Genomic DNA, 19,471 nt, shown 5'->3' with positions numbered 1-19,471 from the left:
TCTTCAAGTAACATGTGGCCCTCGTTGGTCAGAGGGAATTGCCCCTGTGTCTGCAGGCTTCCTGTCTCTTAAAATTTGCAAAACCTAGACAAGTATTTTGACTTACCTTCAGACATCTGCCAGTTTACCTCTGTATGGAACGTCAGTGTCCCCACAGATGTGAACATTGAACATGTATGCTGGGTAGTCTGCCCTTGTGGCTTTGGAGAACACTTACCAGCTAGCAGAAAGCTGATGTTATAGTTGAGGATATTCTTTGCACCTAAACTTTTGAGAATGGGGAAGTTTTAAGAGCTGTCAAAGGCCAGCAGTCTGCTCTGGATTTGCTGGCATGATGAGATTTGTGAATAGCACTGATGTTTTCACTGGTACTGACAGGAATATTGCTTAAGGGAGAGCCTCCAGATCATCAACATATGAATATAATCTCAAAAGATAATGCTGGTTTTCTTAATGTCAATGTCAAGCTTGCTGGAGTGCAGGAAACCATGACCCTGTGCAGGAAAAGACCACGGTGTGCCTGTCAGGCGACTCTAGTAAGAGCAGTGTATTTTTCATGCAGAGAGTCATTTGAATGTTGGTGTTTGTACATACTCATTTACAGAGTTTCTTGCCTTCCTGTTTTACCTGAGCTCTTGCAGGAATGTGGGAGGCATGAGTGTTTTCTGCCAGTCAGTGATGAGGGTGGCATTTACACTTCTGTGTTCTCTTCAGTGTTTCTTGATCACGAGGCTGCAAAATTGAGACCAGTGTGCATAGTTCCTGTATGCTTAGGCACTTTATTAAACAAATGCCTTTCAGGTCAAAGGTACTTCAGTGTACCAGAAATATAAATGACTCTGTGAGAATACATATGCAAATTCAGCTGCAGAGTGCAGCTGCTTTTTTAAAAATAAAATAAAAAGAGGATGTCTCCTCATGCAAGTTACGCTTAAGGTATGCCACCCACAGGCCAGTGCTGCAGAACAGTGCTTTTGAGAGCCCTGAGTCTTTTCATTGTTTTGTGTTTGCTTGGTGCCTGATTGGTATTGTCTGCGTGTCTGTGTTTGATGCTCAGCTCATGGACAGACCATCCACAGGAAGGCTGAAATCTATAGCTTCTTGCTGTCACTCCCCTTTTGAACATGTTAAGCAGTAAATGCCTTTCTGCTCAAGGATGCCATTATGCCAGTTTTGACAAGAAGTGAAGGATTCTGTGTTGTGATGAAGGGAAAGGGCTGCATCTTGAGTTCATGCAAACTGAAGATTTGTATTCCGCTGCTCAGGTTTTAATGGAGCCTGATGCCTCTTTGCTAATGTTCAAAGAGGCTGATTTGTATCTCTCAGCTTGCATGCTCTGTCCTTCACTTGCACACAGTTTACTCTGGTAAAGCTGTGGATGTGAAGCAGTTTGGGAGGCTCACCCAGCCTCACTCCAGTCAGTTTCCCAGCTTCTTTGGTCTCAGCGAGGTCATAGGGATGGATCATTACTTGGGTGAGCAGTATGAACTCTGTCAATCCCTTTCTGGAGTGACAAGCTGGAGTGGGTCTGTTTGCCTCTGTGTACAACATGCCTCATAGGTCTTGCTTTGAAGTTGTGTGGTGGTTTTTTTCTTTTGGTAGCTAAGTTAGTATTTTTTTTTACACTGAAGAATCACCCCTCTTTTATTTTCTTGAGGTTGGGGGCAGACTCAGGATTAACTTCTTTCTCACCCTTATTTGTTTGTTGATCAGTAATGTGTGCCAGCTGGCTTACAGATAAATGCTTTTCGATATGAAAATTATTTGGGAAAATGAACACTAATATTTAGCACGATCAGTTGTTAGAACAGATTTGTGATTGGACTTGTACAAGATCCTGCTAGAAACTTACAAACCTTGTGGGAATGTGTTCTGTTTTTTAAAAAAACTGAAGTAATTTCAAGCAGGGTGACTGAATGTCACGTGACTGCCTGCTGAGTAGCTGAGTGTAAAGGATCCATAAAGCTGTTCTGCAGATAGGGAGACATTCAGAAAACGAGTGACTCCCCAGGGCTCCCTTTCTGTCTTGTTCCCCCGATGAGGTGAGAGCTGTGCTTTAAGGTGCAGTCCTGTGTTTAGTGGGATGGTGCTGCTGAGCCCCCCGGGCTTCCCAGGTGAGCAGATCTCAAAACAGCGTCTTTGGGGAAAGGGGACTCAGTGCTGAGCCCCTCAGGTGGGGGCTGGCATTTGTCTTTAGTGCAGCTCGGCTTTGCCAGCTCCTGTGCTGGAGGTGCTGACAGGGCCGCAGTGGGGTTCTCCTCTGTCCCAGGCCTCCCCAGCGCTCAACCCTCGCTGTGAGGACTGCCCCTGGCCTGCTGACACCTCGGTTCTGGGGTGTTCTGTCCTGAAACTTTTTTTTTTCTGACAAAGCTGTGGGGTGAGGTGAGGTGGGTGAAGGGAAGTCAGCGCCCTGCAGTGACCTGAAGGGAAAGCCCCCCGCGCTCCCTCACAGGACCCACGGCTCTCCCTCTTTAGCAGCAGCTTATGTGATTGCCCTGCTGCCATATCCCTTACCAAGCTATTAAAGATACCTCAGTTCAGGAAGGAGTTTTAGTGTTTCTTCTTCACCCAGTTTCCCAGAAGGTAGCTCCTTTGGTAGCTCATTTCCAGATGGCCTTGTGTGCCAGGAAGGCTGTTAAACGTGCATGCTGTGATGACCGATGTGTCTTCTGGTTTCATCTTAAGCAAGAGGCAGGTTCTTTTCCTTCCCTATATGAGTGTGTCCTGTCTCATAGCATGGTGGGTGCGGGTATTAACCTGCCATCTTCCCAGAAGTCTGCAGGATTTGACTGGAACCATTCTGTTGCTGAGAGGCGTGATGGGGTACAGCAAGCCCTGCAAGAGGTGCATGTCCCTTATTCGCCTCCTACTGCTTTACTTTAGCTGTGACTTCTGTAGCAGGCAGGACTTTATTCTCCAGATTCAAAGCAAGCCTGTAATGTACTTCAGTGTTCTGGAGAAACTGCTTCCGTCCTTTGTGAGTTATTAGGAGTGCCTGCTTTGTGAGATGCTGCCTTTCTAATTGCCTCTGTTGAGGCAGTAGCCCTGACGTGAGCTGTGTTCTTTACTTTTATCCTTCTTCCTCCAGCAGCAATGGTCCCAAGTGTCCTCCTGGTTTTGACCTGATGTAACTTGAGAGCTGCGGGGACTGGAGGCAGTTGGCAATGGCAGCAAAGTAACTTTGTCACTTTGCTTTCTGCCTACATCCAAGGGCTGTTCAGTTGGTTCTGGATTGCCAGAGGTGTCCTGGTGAAAGCTAGGATGGGCCCAAGTGTGCCTTGGGCAGGAGTTGTTCCCTGTGTCAGAGAGGAAGGCTGGGTGGTGCCTCATTCTGGGCTGTAGAAGCCTGCTAATTTATCTGCAGGTTCAAGTGCAGTAATACAATTTAACTTTCTGCCACCTAGTCTGCAGACAAGATAGTCAATCTCTTGCTACTGGAAAACAATTATGACCTCTGGTTGTTGCTTTTTCAGGTAAGACACGCTTCCTTTGGGCTTTCTGAAGATATCTTCCAAAGTCTTACATGCTGAGGGGAAGCTATTGTGGTTCTACGGTGTGTGTGAACTTGCTTTCATTGTCCTTATCCCCAAGGCTTGTGCTTGAGCTGTTTCAAAGGACATTATTAGAGACTTTAAAGAAACGCAGGGATTCTCAGTAAAGATAAATTTGCTGTGGTTTTGCTCCTGTAGTAGAAGAAGGATGCAAGAGAAATGAGATTTTCTATCTGAAATGGGATATTCACTTTTATGAAATAATCATTCAGAATGGAAGAATATACACTGCTAAACATATAGCATATTTAATAGATTGTGGGGAGACCTGGGGAGACCTTGCTTTATGAAATGTGTTTTTTTAATATTTTTATATATTTTTATTTTTACAGTTTCCTTATATACTTTCGACAAGGCGAAGCAGTGTATTGGCACGATGACGGTTGAGATAGATTTTCTGCAGAAGAAGAACATTGACTCCAACCCCTATGACACAGACAAGATGGCTGCAGAATTCATCCAGCAGTTCAACAGCCAAGCCTTCTCAATAGGCCAGCAGGTGTGATTTTCTTATGGTTCTGTTCTTTCTTTTAAAGGCTAAAAAGATCTTAAGTAACATTAAGTGCTTGTATAAGCAATGGTATAAAATACTGAAGAGTATCTAAGTAATTAGACTTCAGCTGCAGAGGTCAGCTAAGAAGCAGAAATTGTTTACTGTGTAATTGGTATCTTCTTAAACATTGAACAATCATGATTTTCACTGAAAGCAGAAGCAGAGTGGTTTAAAATCTGCCTTTTTCTTACCTAAATAAATGTATCTTTGTGAGGAAAATCGGGAGGCTTGAGAAACCTGGGTTCTCTCTGCACCTTAGCCTGTTTGGCTATAAGCATGGCAGCTCCTGGAATCTTTCGAGAAGTAACTTTTGTCTTCCTTATATACAAAATCAGAAATGAATGCCATCTTTAATTAATTCTCCATAGCATCTTTGGTGTGCAGTGTATTTTATTGTAACATTCATTACTGCTCTACAGCTTCCAGTGGTAAGATAGGCGTGAAACATTTGACTTAGGGATTTCTGAAAACTGACGTTCCTATAATAGAGCCTCTCAGCTCTGTAATAGATGGGTTTCTGCCCCTAAGAACTTCTGCGATAGCCTCTGGTTTGTCACATTCTTAGGACAGATTGAGGGCTTCCTGTGACAGTAGTTTGCAACATGCAGGGCCTGAATCTTAAATCAGTTGGAAATGTAACCTTGGAGGCAAGGAGACAGCATGCTCTTTTCTATGTGATGGGACCCCACTTCTCATAATGTTCATTCTGTTACTTGTCTTAAAGTTAATTCTGTCCAGTTCCACTCTAGCACTGTTTTTGAGGTATTCTTGTCAAACTGAAAAATGAAACATCAAAAAGATTTGAGCTTATTTGTTCTTGCAGCAAAGAAAAGAAAAGAAGTTTTTTCTTGGAAGAAGGCAATTCTTTGTATTTATCCACTTGACTTCATGGTGTGCTTGTTTTGTTCTGTAATCCGTAAGTATGGGACATGAAAAGGACATGTTCAGTATGCCCAACCTTTACAGAATAAAAAGAAGTAGAATTTGTGGGGTGGTAAGCTTTGTCCTCAAGCTTTTTTCTCTTCATATCTTAGCAGCTTTGTCAAAATCTTATTAGCATTTTAATTACTTAAAATCAACTGCTGTTTCTTCTTTCCACAGCTTGTGTTCAATTTTAATGACAAACTTTTTGGCCTGGTGGTAAAGGACATGGAAGGTATGGATCCCAGCATCCTCAAAGGAGAGTCTGGAGCAAGTAAAAAACAAAAGGTAGGGACGCAGGATTCATGTTCATTCCCTAGGGTTTGCAGAGGCTCAAGTATGGAGCAGGTGTTGCTACAATGAGGAACTGAGGTTACTCACATGTGGAGAAGTTATTTTGGTTCCATCTGGCTGCTGCTTTTTCCTTGGAGAAGATAATTGTCTTCAGTTTCATGCAGTCTCGTGTGCTTGTGTAGTTGGGAGCTTAGAGTTGCACCCACTAAAGTGCAGAGCTGGGTGAGATACGAGTATCTTTTGGACATTATATGCTAATTTATGGAAACCTTCTCTCTTGAGAAGAACAACTCTTTTTGTTGAGTTTTGATTTTTCTTTTGTACACTGTGCACGTATTTTTTTCTCTTGCTAGACCTTGCTGAAATAATACAGTTGGTTATGAACTAAATAAATAACTTAAAAAAGCCAACTTGTACCCAATGAACTACTGCATTCAGAGTTAAATAATATTTAATAAAATTGCTTTTAGAGGATGTGTTGGTATTTCATGTTCCTTCCAAAAACTCTTGTACTAGATCTCTTTCAGCTGTTTCTCTCCTGCTGAGATCTGCATGGAGATACTGAAGAAGAATCTGAAGTTGAGTCTAATAGCTTAAATTTAACTATTTGTTTTTTTTTTCCCTTTTTTCAGATTGAGATTGGTTTGGTTCTTGGAAATAGTCAAGTGGCCTTTGAAAAAGCTGAGAACTCCTCTCTCAATTTGATCGGTAAGTGCATCTTTATCCAAAGAGACAAGTACTGCTTGTACTGCTTGAAGTTTGCTGCTTTTCAGGCCTCAAGGACTTGTATACCAAAAGTTTGTTTCTTCCTATTATATGAGTTGACCTAATATATTGAAAACTGCATCTTAAAATGTCTTGTAGCAGATGATTGTACTTGATCCCCTAGGAGCCTTTCACAGATCCTTTAGAATGCAGTTAGTACATGGCCAGGTGCCTATGGGAACCCACTGCGCTGAGAAGGCGCTGTCCTTCCTACAGACCGCTTCTTCTAGCAGGGACTGTATGGAAGCCACTGTCAGCCCACTGTGTAGCTCCACAGCTGGCTGAGGGGCTAGGGCAGTTCTGCAGGCCTCTTGCCATGCTTATTGCCATGGCGTATCTGAAATACACGGTGATGCAAGGAGAAAGGTGTCCATTGTTGAGAGACAGACGATAACAAATTACATCAGAAGAGAGGAGGTAAGCCTGACTGCTCTGGACTCATAAGGGTGGATTAGAGAGGCATCATGGACCAGGACTTCCAGTGAAATACAGCAGCTAGTTGAAATGTTTTAACGGTTTTAAACATCAGAGAATTATATTTTTAGGAACACTAACAAGCCAACACCTGTTTAACTTTAAACAGTAGAGAAAAGGGAAAGTGAAAACTTTTTTTTGAACGAGAAGCAAACATTTCAGAATGAGTGCAGAGCTTCTGACAGTCCCATCACTAATGAGATCCCTTCTCCAAGGAGAACCTTAAAAAGATGCTAGAAGGTAGCTTCGGAAGAGCACTTCATTTTTCTTGACTTCTGAAAATCCTGCTCTTCAGAAATTGATGACAGCTGCAAAATAAAGCACAGCATTTTTATTATGTGAGATTTATATTAACCGCTTGCACGTTAACAAAACATAGATTAATTAAAACTATGAACTTCTTGTTTTAAGAAGCACGTTCTAAGGTCTCGGGAAAACAAATCTTTGTGTACAATTTCAGATTTTACTGGCCAACAAATAGGGAATAATTGGTGCATCCTTCTTACATTCATTTAGAAAGAAACTCACGTAGAGCTAGAGAGGAGTCTGGTGCTTTCCCACAGACCCACCAGCTTGAATGTTAGGGGACCTGGACCACAGAGTGGGCAGTGAGGGCATCTTCCCTGCATGTGGCTGTGTGCACTCCCTGGGGTCATGGTAGCTGCCCTGCAGAACAGGTAGACACTTAGTCTGGCTGTTCCTTTTCCTATCTGTGTTATGAAGTCGACAATACTTAGTAAGCCTGTAGTTACAAATGCTTCTCTTGGTGGTAAGATGGCTCTAGGTATTCCTTGCTGAGTATGATAAGAATGCCTGCTCAGTACAGGAATATGTATATTTTTTCTTATTTTCTTTTCCTCTAAATTTCCTTTTACTAGAGCCCATGAACTAAGGAATCTTTTGTTTTTGCTGCTGCTCTTCCACGGATATGTGGCAGGGCCCTTGCAGCAGATGAAGGGTGCTGTGAGTGAGGACTCGGTGAACCCAGGCAGCTCAGTGACTTGTCCAATAATTAGGGTTTTTGTAGTAGGTTTGTGTTCAAAGAACAGCTCTGCTTGACTGTGAGTACTCAGTACCTTTGAGTATTTGGACACTTAGGACAAGAGAATTTAACTCATTCAGCATTGCGGGAGCTGTGGCAAAGGCAGTTTTGACCCTGCACTGAAGTATTATCTTTCCTCAAGTGTGAGGCTGTGACTTTGTGCTCTGTAGTTGTCTGCTTAATAAGCTACAGTTGTTGCAGAAGGGGGAAGACATGAAGCTGTTCTGTAACCTCACATCTTACGTGGACATTTTTATCTGAAAGCACAGCCAGTTATCTATACTGGAGAAAATAAAACAAGCACTAGAGACCTGTGGGATGGGGTTGTAAATGACTAATTAAGCATATTAACAAGGATACAGGTTCTAAGAGCACTGAATGAAGTTTGCATGAACAGCTATTTCATGCCTGCAGTTACATGGTTACAGCCCATTTAGTTTTGACCATGTTTTGATTGGACAGCTGGAGGTGAATATTAACATAATCCAATTTATTACATCAGAGCAAGCAGTGGTATTTTATTTGGTCAATATTCAAAGCCATAAAATGACCTGCGATCTTCTTCCTAGCCTGGATAGGTGTGAAGAGTGGTCCTGTGGGAGTGTTAATTGATTGGAAATAGGAAACCTTCACTGTGATTTTATTCCATTGCCTGCAGACAAGACAAAAGAGTTGCTTATGCCTCAATTTACTTCCTTCTGATTGCTACTTTATGTAATCTCCTCATTGATCTGAGGTAGAGCTACTTAATGTGCTTTGTTAGTCTCTGGAGAATTGTAAAGTTGTGAATAATTAAATTCTGGGAGAGGAGATAAAAATAAGTGTCATTGAGGACTGCTTTCATTAATGGCCTTTATTTTCTTCAGCAGATAAGAATTGTGATTGTTTAAAAAAAAATAATGCTAATTCAGTTTCCTGTTTGTAGCATGAAATTGTGTTATAAACCCAACAAATGATGATGTTTTAGTTCAATCTACAAGAATTTTATTGTGATCAGATGCAGCCAGAAGGGGGGAGTGTAGGCCAAGTTCTGGAGGAAAAGTAACGTGCCTGGCTGAGGGGTCTAGTCTGAAGACTGCAGTGGAGCAGTGAGATGGTAAATATATAGCAATCAGTGAATCAAATGATCACTGCTGTCCTGCATGGTTCTGTGTGTTAGTGCTGGATGTTAGAGCTGGTAAAATGTTGTCCCTACTGTATTAGAGGCATACTCTCGTTTATTTTGTTGAGCTAAGTATTGAAGTGTTTCTTCTAGGTGTATTTAGACCAAGGTTATTATTGGTCTAGTTCAGCTAACATGGAACTTCTGCTTAGTGTGCTTACTGCACTTTTAGATGCGTAAAATTAGGGGATGCTTTGTTCCCAGAGTCAATCCTGTAAAGCACTGTGCATCTCCCAGAAAATACATGACGTTCAATGTCAGCAAGAATTAAGGAATATTTTGAGAATCTTTGATTCTTCCCTGGGCTTTTAATATTGCTGTTTGCTTCTCTGGTAGCTAAGCAAAGTGATGTAGCTAAAAGCCATTCATACATGTTGATCTCACTCATGTGAGCATCAGTGCTTGTTTATAAATTCTCCTCACATAAATTTAAGGCAAGTCTACGTGGATCTGTCTGGTAGCATCTCAGCTGTACTCTTATTGTAGTATTTGTGCTTATTGTCTACATCCTAAATTACTTTTAAGCTTCTCTGAAAAGGGAGCAGGGAGCTCTCTAAGACTAAAACTTAGGTGGATTTTGTCAACAAAAGGGAAAGGAAGGCTGTTAGAATATTGCACAGAGATTGCTAAACCTGTGCTTAGGGAATCTGGCTCAATTTGAACCATCTCTAGCAGAGGTAATCAAACAAATGGGGAAAATGAGCAGTGGTAATTTGCCAGGACTGGCTTTTATTCTCCTGAGTTGTACAGGAACTCAAAGGTGAAATAGCTGAACTTGTAATAGTTTTGTGGAACCTTGCTTAAAATTGCTCTGGTGTCCAAGGACTGGAAGATGGCAAGTGCTGTCAGTCATAGAATCCTAGAAAGGTTTGGTTTGGAAGGGACCTTAAAGACCACCTAATTCCAATCCCTGCCCTGGGCAGGGACCCCTCTCGCCAGCACAGGCTGTCCCCAGCCCCATTCAGCCTGGCCTTGGGTACTGCCAGGGATGGAGCACCCACAGCTCCTCCGGGCAGCCTGGGACAGGGCCTCACCGCCCTCATAGTAAAGAATTTCTTCCTAATAGCTAGCCTAAATCTGCCCTCTTTTAGCTTAAAACCATTCCCCCTTGTCCTGTCACCACACAAAAAGCAAAAAGTCCCTCTTCCACAGCTTTCCTGTAAACCCTCTTCAGGCACTGGAGGGCCCCTGTAAGCTTTCCCCAGAGTCTTCTCCTCTCCAGGCTGAACAACCCCAATGCCCTCAGCCTGGCTGCACCATGGAGCTGTTCCAGCCACTGAGCATCCTCATGGTCTTCTCTGCACCCACTCCAGCACCTCCACATCTTTCTGGGGGTCCCAGAGCTAAGCACTCTGCTCCTGGTGGGGTCTCTTGAGAGCAGAGGAGAATTCAGAAAGATTCCGCAAAAGGTCTGGAAAGCTACAAATCTTAAACCTGAAATCCGCACAGGAAAAAAAAATCAACCCAAACTATAACAAAGAATCAAATTCACTGGTATCTATGTAAAGGTGATACCCTTGGAAGGGTCAGCCTATCTTCCTGTAAGGGAAGTCCTACCTCATGATCCTACTGGAATTTGTTACAGGAATAGGGGCTGACATGGTCTGCTTGTTTTTCAAAACTCTTTCAGCGATTCCTTATCGAAGTTTTTTTTGAAAAGAAACTAAACAGAAATGGATGAACAATGAAAAGCTAGAGGTAAATAGCCAGTGCCAGTGGAGTTCAGCATGAATCTCTGCTGGAGCCTTTGCTTTTCATTATAATTATTAAATAAGCTGGAATAAAGGCTGAGTAATGAGGTGGCAAAGCTTGCTCCTGTGGGGCTGAATGACTAAGAAATAAAATGGCAGAGGAAATTCAATATAAATAAACATAAAGTGATGCGTGGGAGGAAAAACATTCCTAACTTCAGTCAAATATAATTGCTACTTAAGGCCAAGATCCCAGGTATGAAAGATTGAAGGAAATGCTGGGTCTGTGCTCGGAAGCTGCCTGGCTCTTGTTAAGAATTATTAAGCATAGATGTTAAGAAGTATTACCTCTAATAATCAAGAAATGTGAACAAAGCGTAGCATAATTTTGCATCTATATTTAAAATGCAGACGATTCTCAGTGTGCACAGTTTGGGTCTGCTTGTCTCTCAAAGGATGTAGCAGAAATAGAGAAGAGAGCAGGGAGGAGAGCAACACGGATGCTCAAGTGTGGAGCAGCAACTGTGTAAGGACTGAAGAGTGAGTTAGGACTGTTGTGTCTGGAAAAGGTACAACCGAGGAGAACTCAGGACAAGTCTGATGCTACCTGAAGTGGCCTGAAAGAGAGTGAACCAAATGCTGCAGGGTGTTCAGAGTTTACATAGGTTTAAAGGGGCCTAGATAAATTTGTGGCAGAGAAATCCATTGAGGATTATTAAATGAATAGGAACAATTCCTGGCTTGAAGTCCCTGAACAGGAACAGGTAAAGGCTGGGGAAATCGTGCACCAAGCAAGCTGAGCAGCTGGTTCAGCATGCTTGTTACAATGAGTCCTCCAAACTAATGTCTGCAAGGGAACATTGGTTTACCTGCACACAGGTCTGACCTGGTGGAGCCTTTCTGGTGTTTGTATTTTTATTTAATGTAATTCTGCTATGCCACATGTTTGAAATGGTTTCTTTTTTTTTTTTTTTTTTTACAGGTAAATCAAAGACCAAGGAGAACCGTCAGTCGATCATCAACCCAGACTGGAATTTTGAGAAAATGGGAATTGGTGGCCTTGACAAAGAATTCTCAGATATTTTCCGACGAGCTTTTGCTTCACGAGTGTTTCCACCTGAAATTGTAGAGCAAATGGGTAAGTATGATAGAGAGAAATATGTCTGGGGTAGAGGATGCAGACCCATTTCTGGTTTGGAAAGACTGGAAATCAACTAACAACCTTATGCTATAACGTGGCAGTTACTTAGAGATCTAAAAGACTAACAAAGCCTTTTCTTCCACTGTTGCTCCTGAATGTCTTTCGTACTCCTGTTACTTGGCTAAAAAAGGGGGACAAAGAAGCAACTTGAATGCTCAACACTGTACATGAAATGTCTGAGCAAATGAAATATATGGTTTAACTGAATACTTTTCTGTTGGAACCCAAACACTGCCTATTCTTCTGCATGCTTCATTTATTCATAGCAATGAGATTGAATGCTCCCATTTCTAACTTACTGGCAATGGGCTTTCTGTACAAATCAAAGGAAATTCTGTCCTTAATGATCCTGCCTTATGTATAGTATCTATTGTTCTGGCAATTGCACTATGAACTTATGTCCTTCTCACAGCATTAGCCCAATAAACAGAGTGTCCTGTGTGATCTTGGATTGGTCTGATTTGAAATTCTGCAGAGGATGCACAGGCCATGGCACGTCTTGGAGTTTGTGAAATAAAAGCACAGATTCTTAAATATAGCCTTTTTGGGTCTAGGGTAGAAAAGGCAGTCCCATTACTTTGTAAACATGTGCTGGCAGGCAGATAAATGGTACTGATTTTAAAAGTAATTTTATTAAGCAATATGCAGCTGCAAGTATCTTATTTTGTCCCATAAAGTAGCTAGGGATGGTATAGCTAGTCTTCATTCTCTGAAAATAATCTTTGTGGGATCATATTTAAACGTGGAATTCGGAGCTACATAATTTCTAAGTATGTTTATATTTCTTGATCCACCTTCTCTCTCCCCACAAATGAAGCAATCATGATTTTGATTACAAAACAGATTTTGATCAGAAGATATGTCCTGTTTGTGTGTGGCTGTATCAAGTGTGTCCGCTTCCAGTGTTTGTGGAATTAATGTTAAAGTAAACTTCTCTGTGAGGTGTGTTAGGTCTTTTCTTAGTGGTTTAAACACTTAAGGAGAAACATTGAAGAAACCCTGTAGGCTAAATCCAGTTAGTGCATGATTCTCTCTACTGCTTTTTTTACTTCATATTGATCTGTTAAGGACTTCTGTGGGCTGATTGTGCTTTTTTTTTTTTTTTTTTTTGTGGCTGTGATCAAATCATGATGTCTCTGCCACAGCTTGAAGACAGCAACAGCTTGAATTTGTTGGTATTTATCTGCTCTGCAGAGGGAAGTGGTGTTAGCTATGGAAAGAAAAGCTCTTTTACTGGGACACTGTCCTGTTCAGAAATGTTGCTGGCAGCTGGCCTTCGGGTGGACCAGCATCCCCTCACTTGAAGTATTTTGACCTTCTGAAGCAGCTACATGTATGTTCATAGCAGCAGTGCAGAATCTTTGACTATACGTGGAGGTAAAGACTTGGAATTCTCATTGGTGTCATTTGACTGTAATGAGAAATGCACTACTAGACTAGAGATAATTAGAGCTTGTTTTCGTTTTGTTATAACATCCATTATTCAACTTCCATGGCTGAATGCAATCTGGCAGCATGCTAAGCAGGGATGTGTCAAGGTTTGATTGCATTTGCTTGGTGTTATTGGTGGTTGAATCAGCCTGACAGCTGGGCACTGTTTGGTAATAGCACACAGCAGCTAGCTTTGCCATGAAGGACCTGCATCTCTAACATGTAGCACTTGCAAAGGTCAGAAACCTTGCTGGCTACATGAGGTTGTGGAGCAGCTTTGCAGGGTGTGCTGCTCAGATGGTTCCTCTCATTAATTGGGGTTGCTTAATACAGGAAGAAGAAACCTCTCTGAAGGACCACTAGTATTTTGATTACCCTGGGCAATGAATTAAAGGTGTGCCATATTATTTATATAAATACATATACCCTTACTTGTGCGTGTTTACACACATACTATGTAAAGAAAAATTTTTCTGGTAAGAAGTTAAACTCCAAACAGAACTCTCTAGCTCTCCGATTAACCCTAGGGCTAAAGAGCTTATCTGAAATTTGAAATAACAGAACTTTCTGACATTCATTTTCTTTGCCTTAGTTATAACTTGCTCTTAACTATATTTCAGATCTGAAATGTCAGTGTGACAGCTGTTCACCTTTGTATATAATTTATTGGGAAAGGAAAAGAAAGAATTCGCCTGCTATCTGGTGCTCTGGTGCTCACCCACTTCTGTTTTTTGCCCAGTGCTTACAGACTGCAACTTCCATGCCAAACGCAATAAATATTTCTGTCCTGTAACTACACAGAGGCAGTATAGACCCTTCAAAAATTGCTTGCAATTTGTGTGTGGTTTATCTAACTTCCAAGGAATGTTCTGGGTTTGCAGCATATAAATCAATGTTAGTTAACCATATCATCCGAGGGTGTAAATGCTACTCTGATGCTACAATCTCTGGTTTATCCAAGAAAAGATATCCAAGATCAACCTCAGCTGGTCATTAAACATTTCCATAGCTCCCTGCTGCCCTGGAAAGGGGCAATTTCCTTTTTGCTACCCACGCCTTTCCCATGTTCATATCCATCACCTCTGTTGTGGCGGGCTTGTATGCCTCTGTAAAGAGCTAAAACATTTGAAAGCAAGAAAAAAAGCGTGCGTGTGTGAGCAGTCAGCATTCGGTTCCCTGGTTGGCTTGCTGGGACACAGCCACACAGATGGCAGCCGGAGGGGTAAGGGACATCACAGTAGGACTTCATCAGTTTAAGCTGAGTGCTTTTTTTTTTTTAAGGCTACAATTCAATTTGCTGGAGATTCTTTAGTATTATGAACATAGTTGGTGTAGTTATCTTTTTACTTAGTACTAGGCTCTTAATAACCATGTGACTGCCAAATGGAAATAAATTCTTACCTGGATGAGAACTGAGAAAGTACCTTGAAACAAAAGGAATGCTCCTTTTCAGTGCCATCCTGGAGGCTTCAGTATTGTAGGGATGATGCTTTTAAGGCAGGAAACTAATACTTGCAGGGAGCCGATAGAGGTAAGGTGGAAGTCTTTGTAACAAAGGTAACTTAATGTATGAATTACTTGTGTGTTCACTTCACACATCTTGAAGGGCTTTCTGTTGTGCTTATGTGTAACTGCACAAAGGGTACCAAAGTTACTCAAGTCAAAACAGCGTGCTGGTAGGAGAGGGGAAAAGGACAGGCCTAAAAAGCAGTATCTGTGGGGAACTGCCCCTGTTTCTTGAGCCCTTTCTGGTTCTCTATGATGTTTAACTCAAAGTAAAGCCACACAACTACATTGTGAACAGCAGCCTTACAATTGATTGATCCCCATTTAGTTCCCTTAAGACTGATTTTGGTTTTTCTTTTATTGCTGTTAAAAGCATCCTCTCATTCAAGCTAGAGCCCCTCCTTATTATTTGATAACTATTATGTTGCTGAATACATGTTATAATCATTCTTGTCTTTTTAAAACTGTAACAGACCTTTTTTTTCTTCCTTCAACTTCAACCATTTAGATAAAATTTTTGAAATGTATATCTCCAGGCACTGAATATCAACAAGACCAAAAACGTTTTCTCAGACCTGAAAGAAACTGCCAGTGCTGGACTCTGTTTTCCTTTCTAAAGAACGCTCCAGTGTCCCCATATATTTGAAACATGGTCTTTTAGCAGAGGAGTGTTTTTTATGACTTACATAGCACATCAGTGGCCCTAGAAAAATTAGATTTCAGCTGCACAGGTTGTTACAGTTTAGTAACAGGTACAGAAATGTTTGGTGTTACAAACTGCATTCTTTGTGAGAAATTGAAATGGAACCCAAATTCTCTGTGCTCTCCTGTTACCACCAATAAATAGGTTCAATCAGACTTTTTAGAGGTGATTTTTATTTCCTGGTAACCAGCTTGTGCTCTGACCCCTTAGGATTGGTCAGTCTCAGTGCTCCATGTGAGGTACAGCTCGCTATGGTAAAGTAAGGCATTAATGAAGCACTGTGACTTGGAGATGTGTCTTTTAAGGTATCTTTAAAATTAATGCACTAATGTTCTTGAAGTACTCAGATGCTATAAGAGAAAAATAGCACTGGGAAGGATCTCATGCAGTCTATTTTTAAAATAGGATATTTGTTATGAAAAATCACAGTCAGGCAAGTCTAACATGTAACTGATGGTAAAAATACCCTAACTTCCTAATGCACCCTATTCCACTGCTTAGGAGTATCCTTACTGTCAAAACTTTCCAATTGCTTATACTCAGCCTTGCAGCTGTTTATTATATATGGTAGATATGAAATGTTTTTGTTAGGTTTTTGGAGGGGACTTTTACGTACTTGTCCGTTTCTCTTCAGTATTCTGAAGACTAGCACCTAGATTTTGAAACCCTTTCTCATAGTCGCAATCTGTAGGTCACTGATCATTGTTATTTCTGTTCCCTGGGTCATTCTTCACTGCTTGGCAGTGTGATGACCCAAGCAGGGCTCAGTAACTGTCAGAGGTGCTCATGAATTCTGGGTGGATTGGCAGGTTTTCTCTGTGCCTTGGTGTATATTCTTATGTATAATCCTCAGTATGATGACATGTTTCGTTTTGCAACATGCAGGTTATTATTCCTACCCAAATGTAGAAACTTGTGCATTGAGTTACATTTAAAAAGAGAAAAAAAAAAATTAATCTTGCCTTTCAGTGTAATAAAAACATTGTATAGTAGTAAATCCAGGAGGGATCCTTTCTCTTTGTGCTTCAAAGTTGTTGTTTTGTTTTTTTTATCCACTTTTCATCTACCTTTAACTTCATTCAGACAGTGTCTTTCATACATGCTTATGAAGATGTGTAAGACCTTTTTATAGTTTTATAAAGGTTTAGATCTCCCCTCATTTTGCTCTTTTTTTTTTTTCCCCTTCAAACCCTCCGCGTGACTTCATATGCTTAACTAGAGGGAAGTTGTCTTTAGACCAATCTAATAAATTCTTTTTGGCTATTGCTCTTATCTTTGTTTTCTTCTACCTACTTAGAAGGACATCATACCAGAATTCTCTAGGAATTAAGTTAGTTATAGGTCTATACAACAAAATGAGAAAATATTTGAAGTTGGAAGGGATCTCTCAAAATTGTTTAGCCCAGCCCCACGACATCTTTTCTTTCCCCAGCTCTTCTTTCCCTTTGTAGCGTTAAGGGTGACACTTACTTCCTTCCCCCGCCCCAGCATCTTATCCATGCTGTACAGGTTCTCAGTGACTTTAAGATGATTTCACTTGCTGCTTCACAGTGCTCCTGGGTGAAGTTCTTGCCCAGGTATAACCTGTAAGTATCAAGTGCTCCTGTGGGCATGTTCTGGTTATCTGCCTATTTGGTGCTTAGACCCTGCCTGCCTGTCACTGACACTAGTGTTGGCTGCCATGCGACATGAAGTCAGCACTCAAGTAGGAAGTGTTTTGCAGTTTGAACTGAGCATTGTCTGTTATTGGCTTTTCTTATTTGGGAGTTGGACCAACGCTTTGTGACTTCTTCTCCTGATGTGATTGTGAGATAAGTGCTCACCTCACATCAAAACACGTGGCTCCATGCAGCCATCGTGGCTGAATCTGGTTAGCGGAACTCCAAAAATAATTGCTCAAAGCTCAGTAGGGGGTCAGTCAAATCCTACCTGAATTCAGGAATTAAGAGCAATTAAAAAAAATCACAACAATATGTCACAGTATAAATCCATAATTTGTTCACATTTTGAATTTCTGGATGCATTTCTTGTCTGCGTCTCAGAATGGATGCAGTAGAACTGGAAAAATGCTGGAGCCAGGGCATCATTGGGATGCTTCAGGAATCTTGGGGTCCTACGTTTGGGCTGGGGCAGTCCCAAGCACAACCACAGGCTGGGTGTTGAATGGATTGAGAGCAGCTCTGAGGAGAAGGACCTGGGGGTGCTGGTGGATGAGAAGTTCAACATAAGCCGGCAATGTGTGCTTGCTGCCTAGAAAGCCAGCTGTACGCTGGCCTGCTGCACCAAAAGCAGTGTGGGCAGCAGAACAAGGGAGGGGATTGTGCCCCTCTGCTCCACTCTCATGAGGGCCCCCCTGGAGCCCTGCGTTCATCTCTGGGCCCCCAGCACCAGCAGGACATGGAGCTGTTGGAGAGGGTCCGGGGCAGGCCGTGAGGATGCTCAGGAGCTGGGGCAGCTCCGCTGTGGGGCCAGGCTGAGAGCTGGGGGGGGTTCGGCCTGGGGAGGGGAAGGCCCCGGGGAGAGCTCCCAGGGAGCTGTCAGGGCCTGAAGGGGGCTGCAGGACAGCTGGGAAGGGACAACTCGTCAGGGAGTGTGGTGATAAAGCAAGGAGTAATGGCTTTAAACTAAAAAAGGGTAGATTTAGGTTAGATATAAGGAAGGAATTCTTCCCTCTGAGAGTGGTGAGGCCCTGGCCTAAGCTGCCCAGAGGAGCTGTGGGTGCCCCATCCCTGGAGGTGCCCAAGGCCAGGCTGGATGGGGTTGGGGGCAGCCTGTGCTGGCGAGAGGGGTCCCTGCCCATCGTCGGGACTTGGAACTGGATGAGCTCTAAGGTCCCTTCCAGTCCAAAACATTCTGTGATTTTGTGATTCTATGATAATGGGCTCAGAAAACCTTGTAAACATGGAATCAGTTGGCTTGGAGATCTTCAGCCTTGCAAAGAGACCAGTGGGTGTTTGCTTTTCCAACCTGGGGATTTGGATATGTGGAATGACGCCCAGAGATGGCAGACTTGGAACAAAGGAAGGGGATGCTTCACTGAAACTGCCACAAAGAATTTATGCTATTTTGTATTGATGACTATGGTCATCCCCAGACACTGAGCTATAAGGACTCTTGCACTTACTTTGTATGGCTGCAGTTGTGGTGTCCCTTAGCACGTGTCACCGCAGCTTGGCAAGTGCAATTTTGCTCTGGCTGGAAAACCAGGCCTTGGGACATCCCAGTGACCCTGTTATGTTGGTACTTGTTTACTCAGAGGTGCTCTGTGGGTAAGTATTCCAAAAGGTATTTGCAAATTCCTTCATGTTGACTTGAAGTAGACAGAAATGATCCAGCTTTTTTCCAAAAAGTAGAAAATGCCGACGAGATTTATGGCTATTAACATGCAGGTGGGATCTGACTGTAAACCTTAGCTGTTGCGTTCAGCAATCTGTCCAAGGACTCTGCATAATCTTTATCTTCAATTGACATCATTGTTGCAGCTCTGCTCTCAGAGAGGCAGAGGCATTTGCTTTTATTTTTTTGGTTGCAGATATGACTTCTTTTTAAGATGGGTTTGTTTTGTACATATTCTTATCAAAATCCCTTTTTCAGAGAGTCATGATTTTGTTTGTGTAGCCAAAGGCATTCTGTTGGAAACTTCTCTAAAGCTGATTTATTTTCTTTTTTATCACATTCCATCAGAAATTGATAAATGTCCTGCCATTGTTGTAAATCTAGTTATTGCCTCTTTATACATGTAAGTATTAAACTTCTCACAGCCAAACAAGACATGATGAGAAAGGTGAAGGACTCCTTTCAAAGATCTAGGAAGAACTTACTGGCTTTGTTGTCCTCTCTTTACAGTGGCAAATGACTTATGTCAAGCAACTGGCTATTGAGAGTCCACTTAAAATAAAAGCTTCTGTGTCAGGTGTAGCCCCTTGCCTGTCTCGTCTTTGAAATGAAAGCAGAAACAAGTTACTTCAGTCTTGCTACTTGTCAGTAGCACGTAAATCCTACAGGAAGATTAACTGTAGGCAATGATGTAGGCTGAAATAATGTTGGGCTTACAGGTTGAGAGGAGGGGGAAATTCCACCCAAGAGTTGGAAAATCTTGTCCATGTGGCAGGTGAAGTCTGGGGACCGTGATCTTACTCTAACCTGCCTGAAGATTAATGTACAAAGATAAGCATCT

General features: G+C 42.1%; 1 protein-coding gene across 1 annotated transcript in view; it reads left to right on the top strand.

Annotated features, from left to right (window-relative positions):
* Positions 1-19,471, top strand: part of NSF (N-ethylmaleimide sensitive factor, vesicle fusing ATPase) — an 81,653-nt gene that overhangs the window by 20,866 nt on the left and 41,316 nt on the right. The window contains exons 5-8 of the mRNA XM_032202592.1: positions 3,884-4,050; positions 5,206-5,313; positions 5,952-6,027; positions 11,436-11,591. Coding sequence (XP_032058483.1) covers positions 3,884-4,050; positions 5,206-5,313; positions 5,952-6,027; positions 11,436-11,591 — 507 coding nt within the window. The remainder of the gene's footprint in view (positions 1-3,883; positions 4,051-5,205; positions 5,314-5,951; positions 6,028-11,435; positions 11,592-19,471) is intronic.

This window comes from Aythya fuligula, chromosome 24 (assembly GCF_009819795.1).
Source record: "Aythya fuligula isolate bAytFul2 chromosome 24, bAytFul2.pri, whole genome shotgun sequence".
NCBI lineage: Eukaryota > Metazoa > Chordata > Aves > Anseriformes > Anatidae > Aythya > Aythya fuligula.
This window is presented reverse-complemented; position numbering and strand designations above follow the sequence as displayed.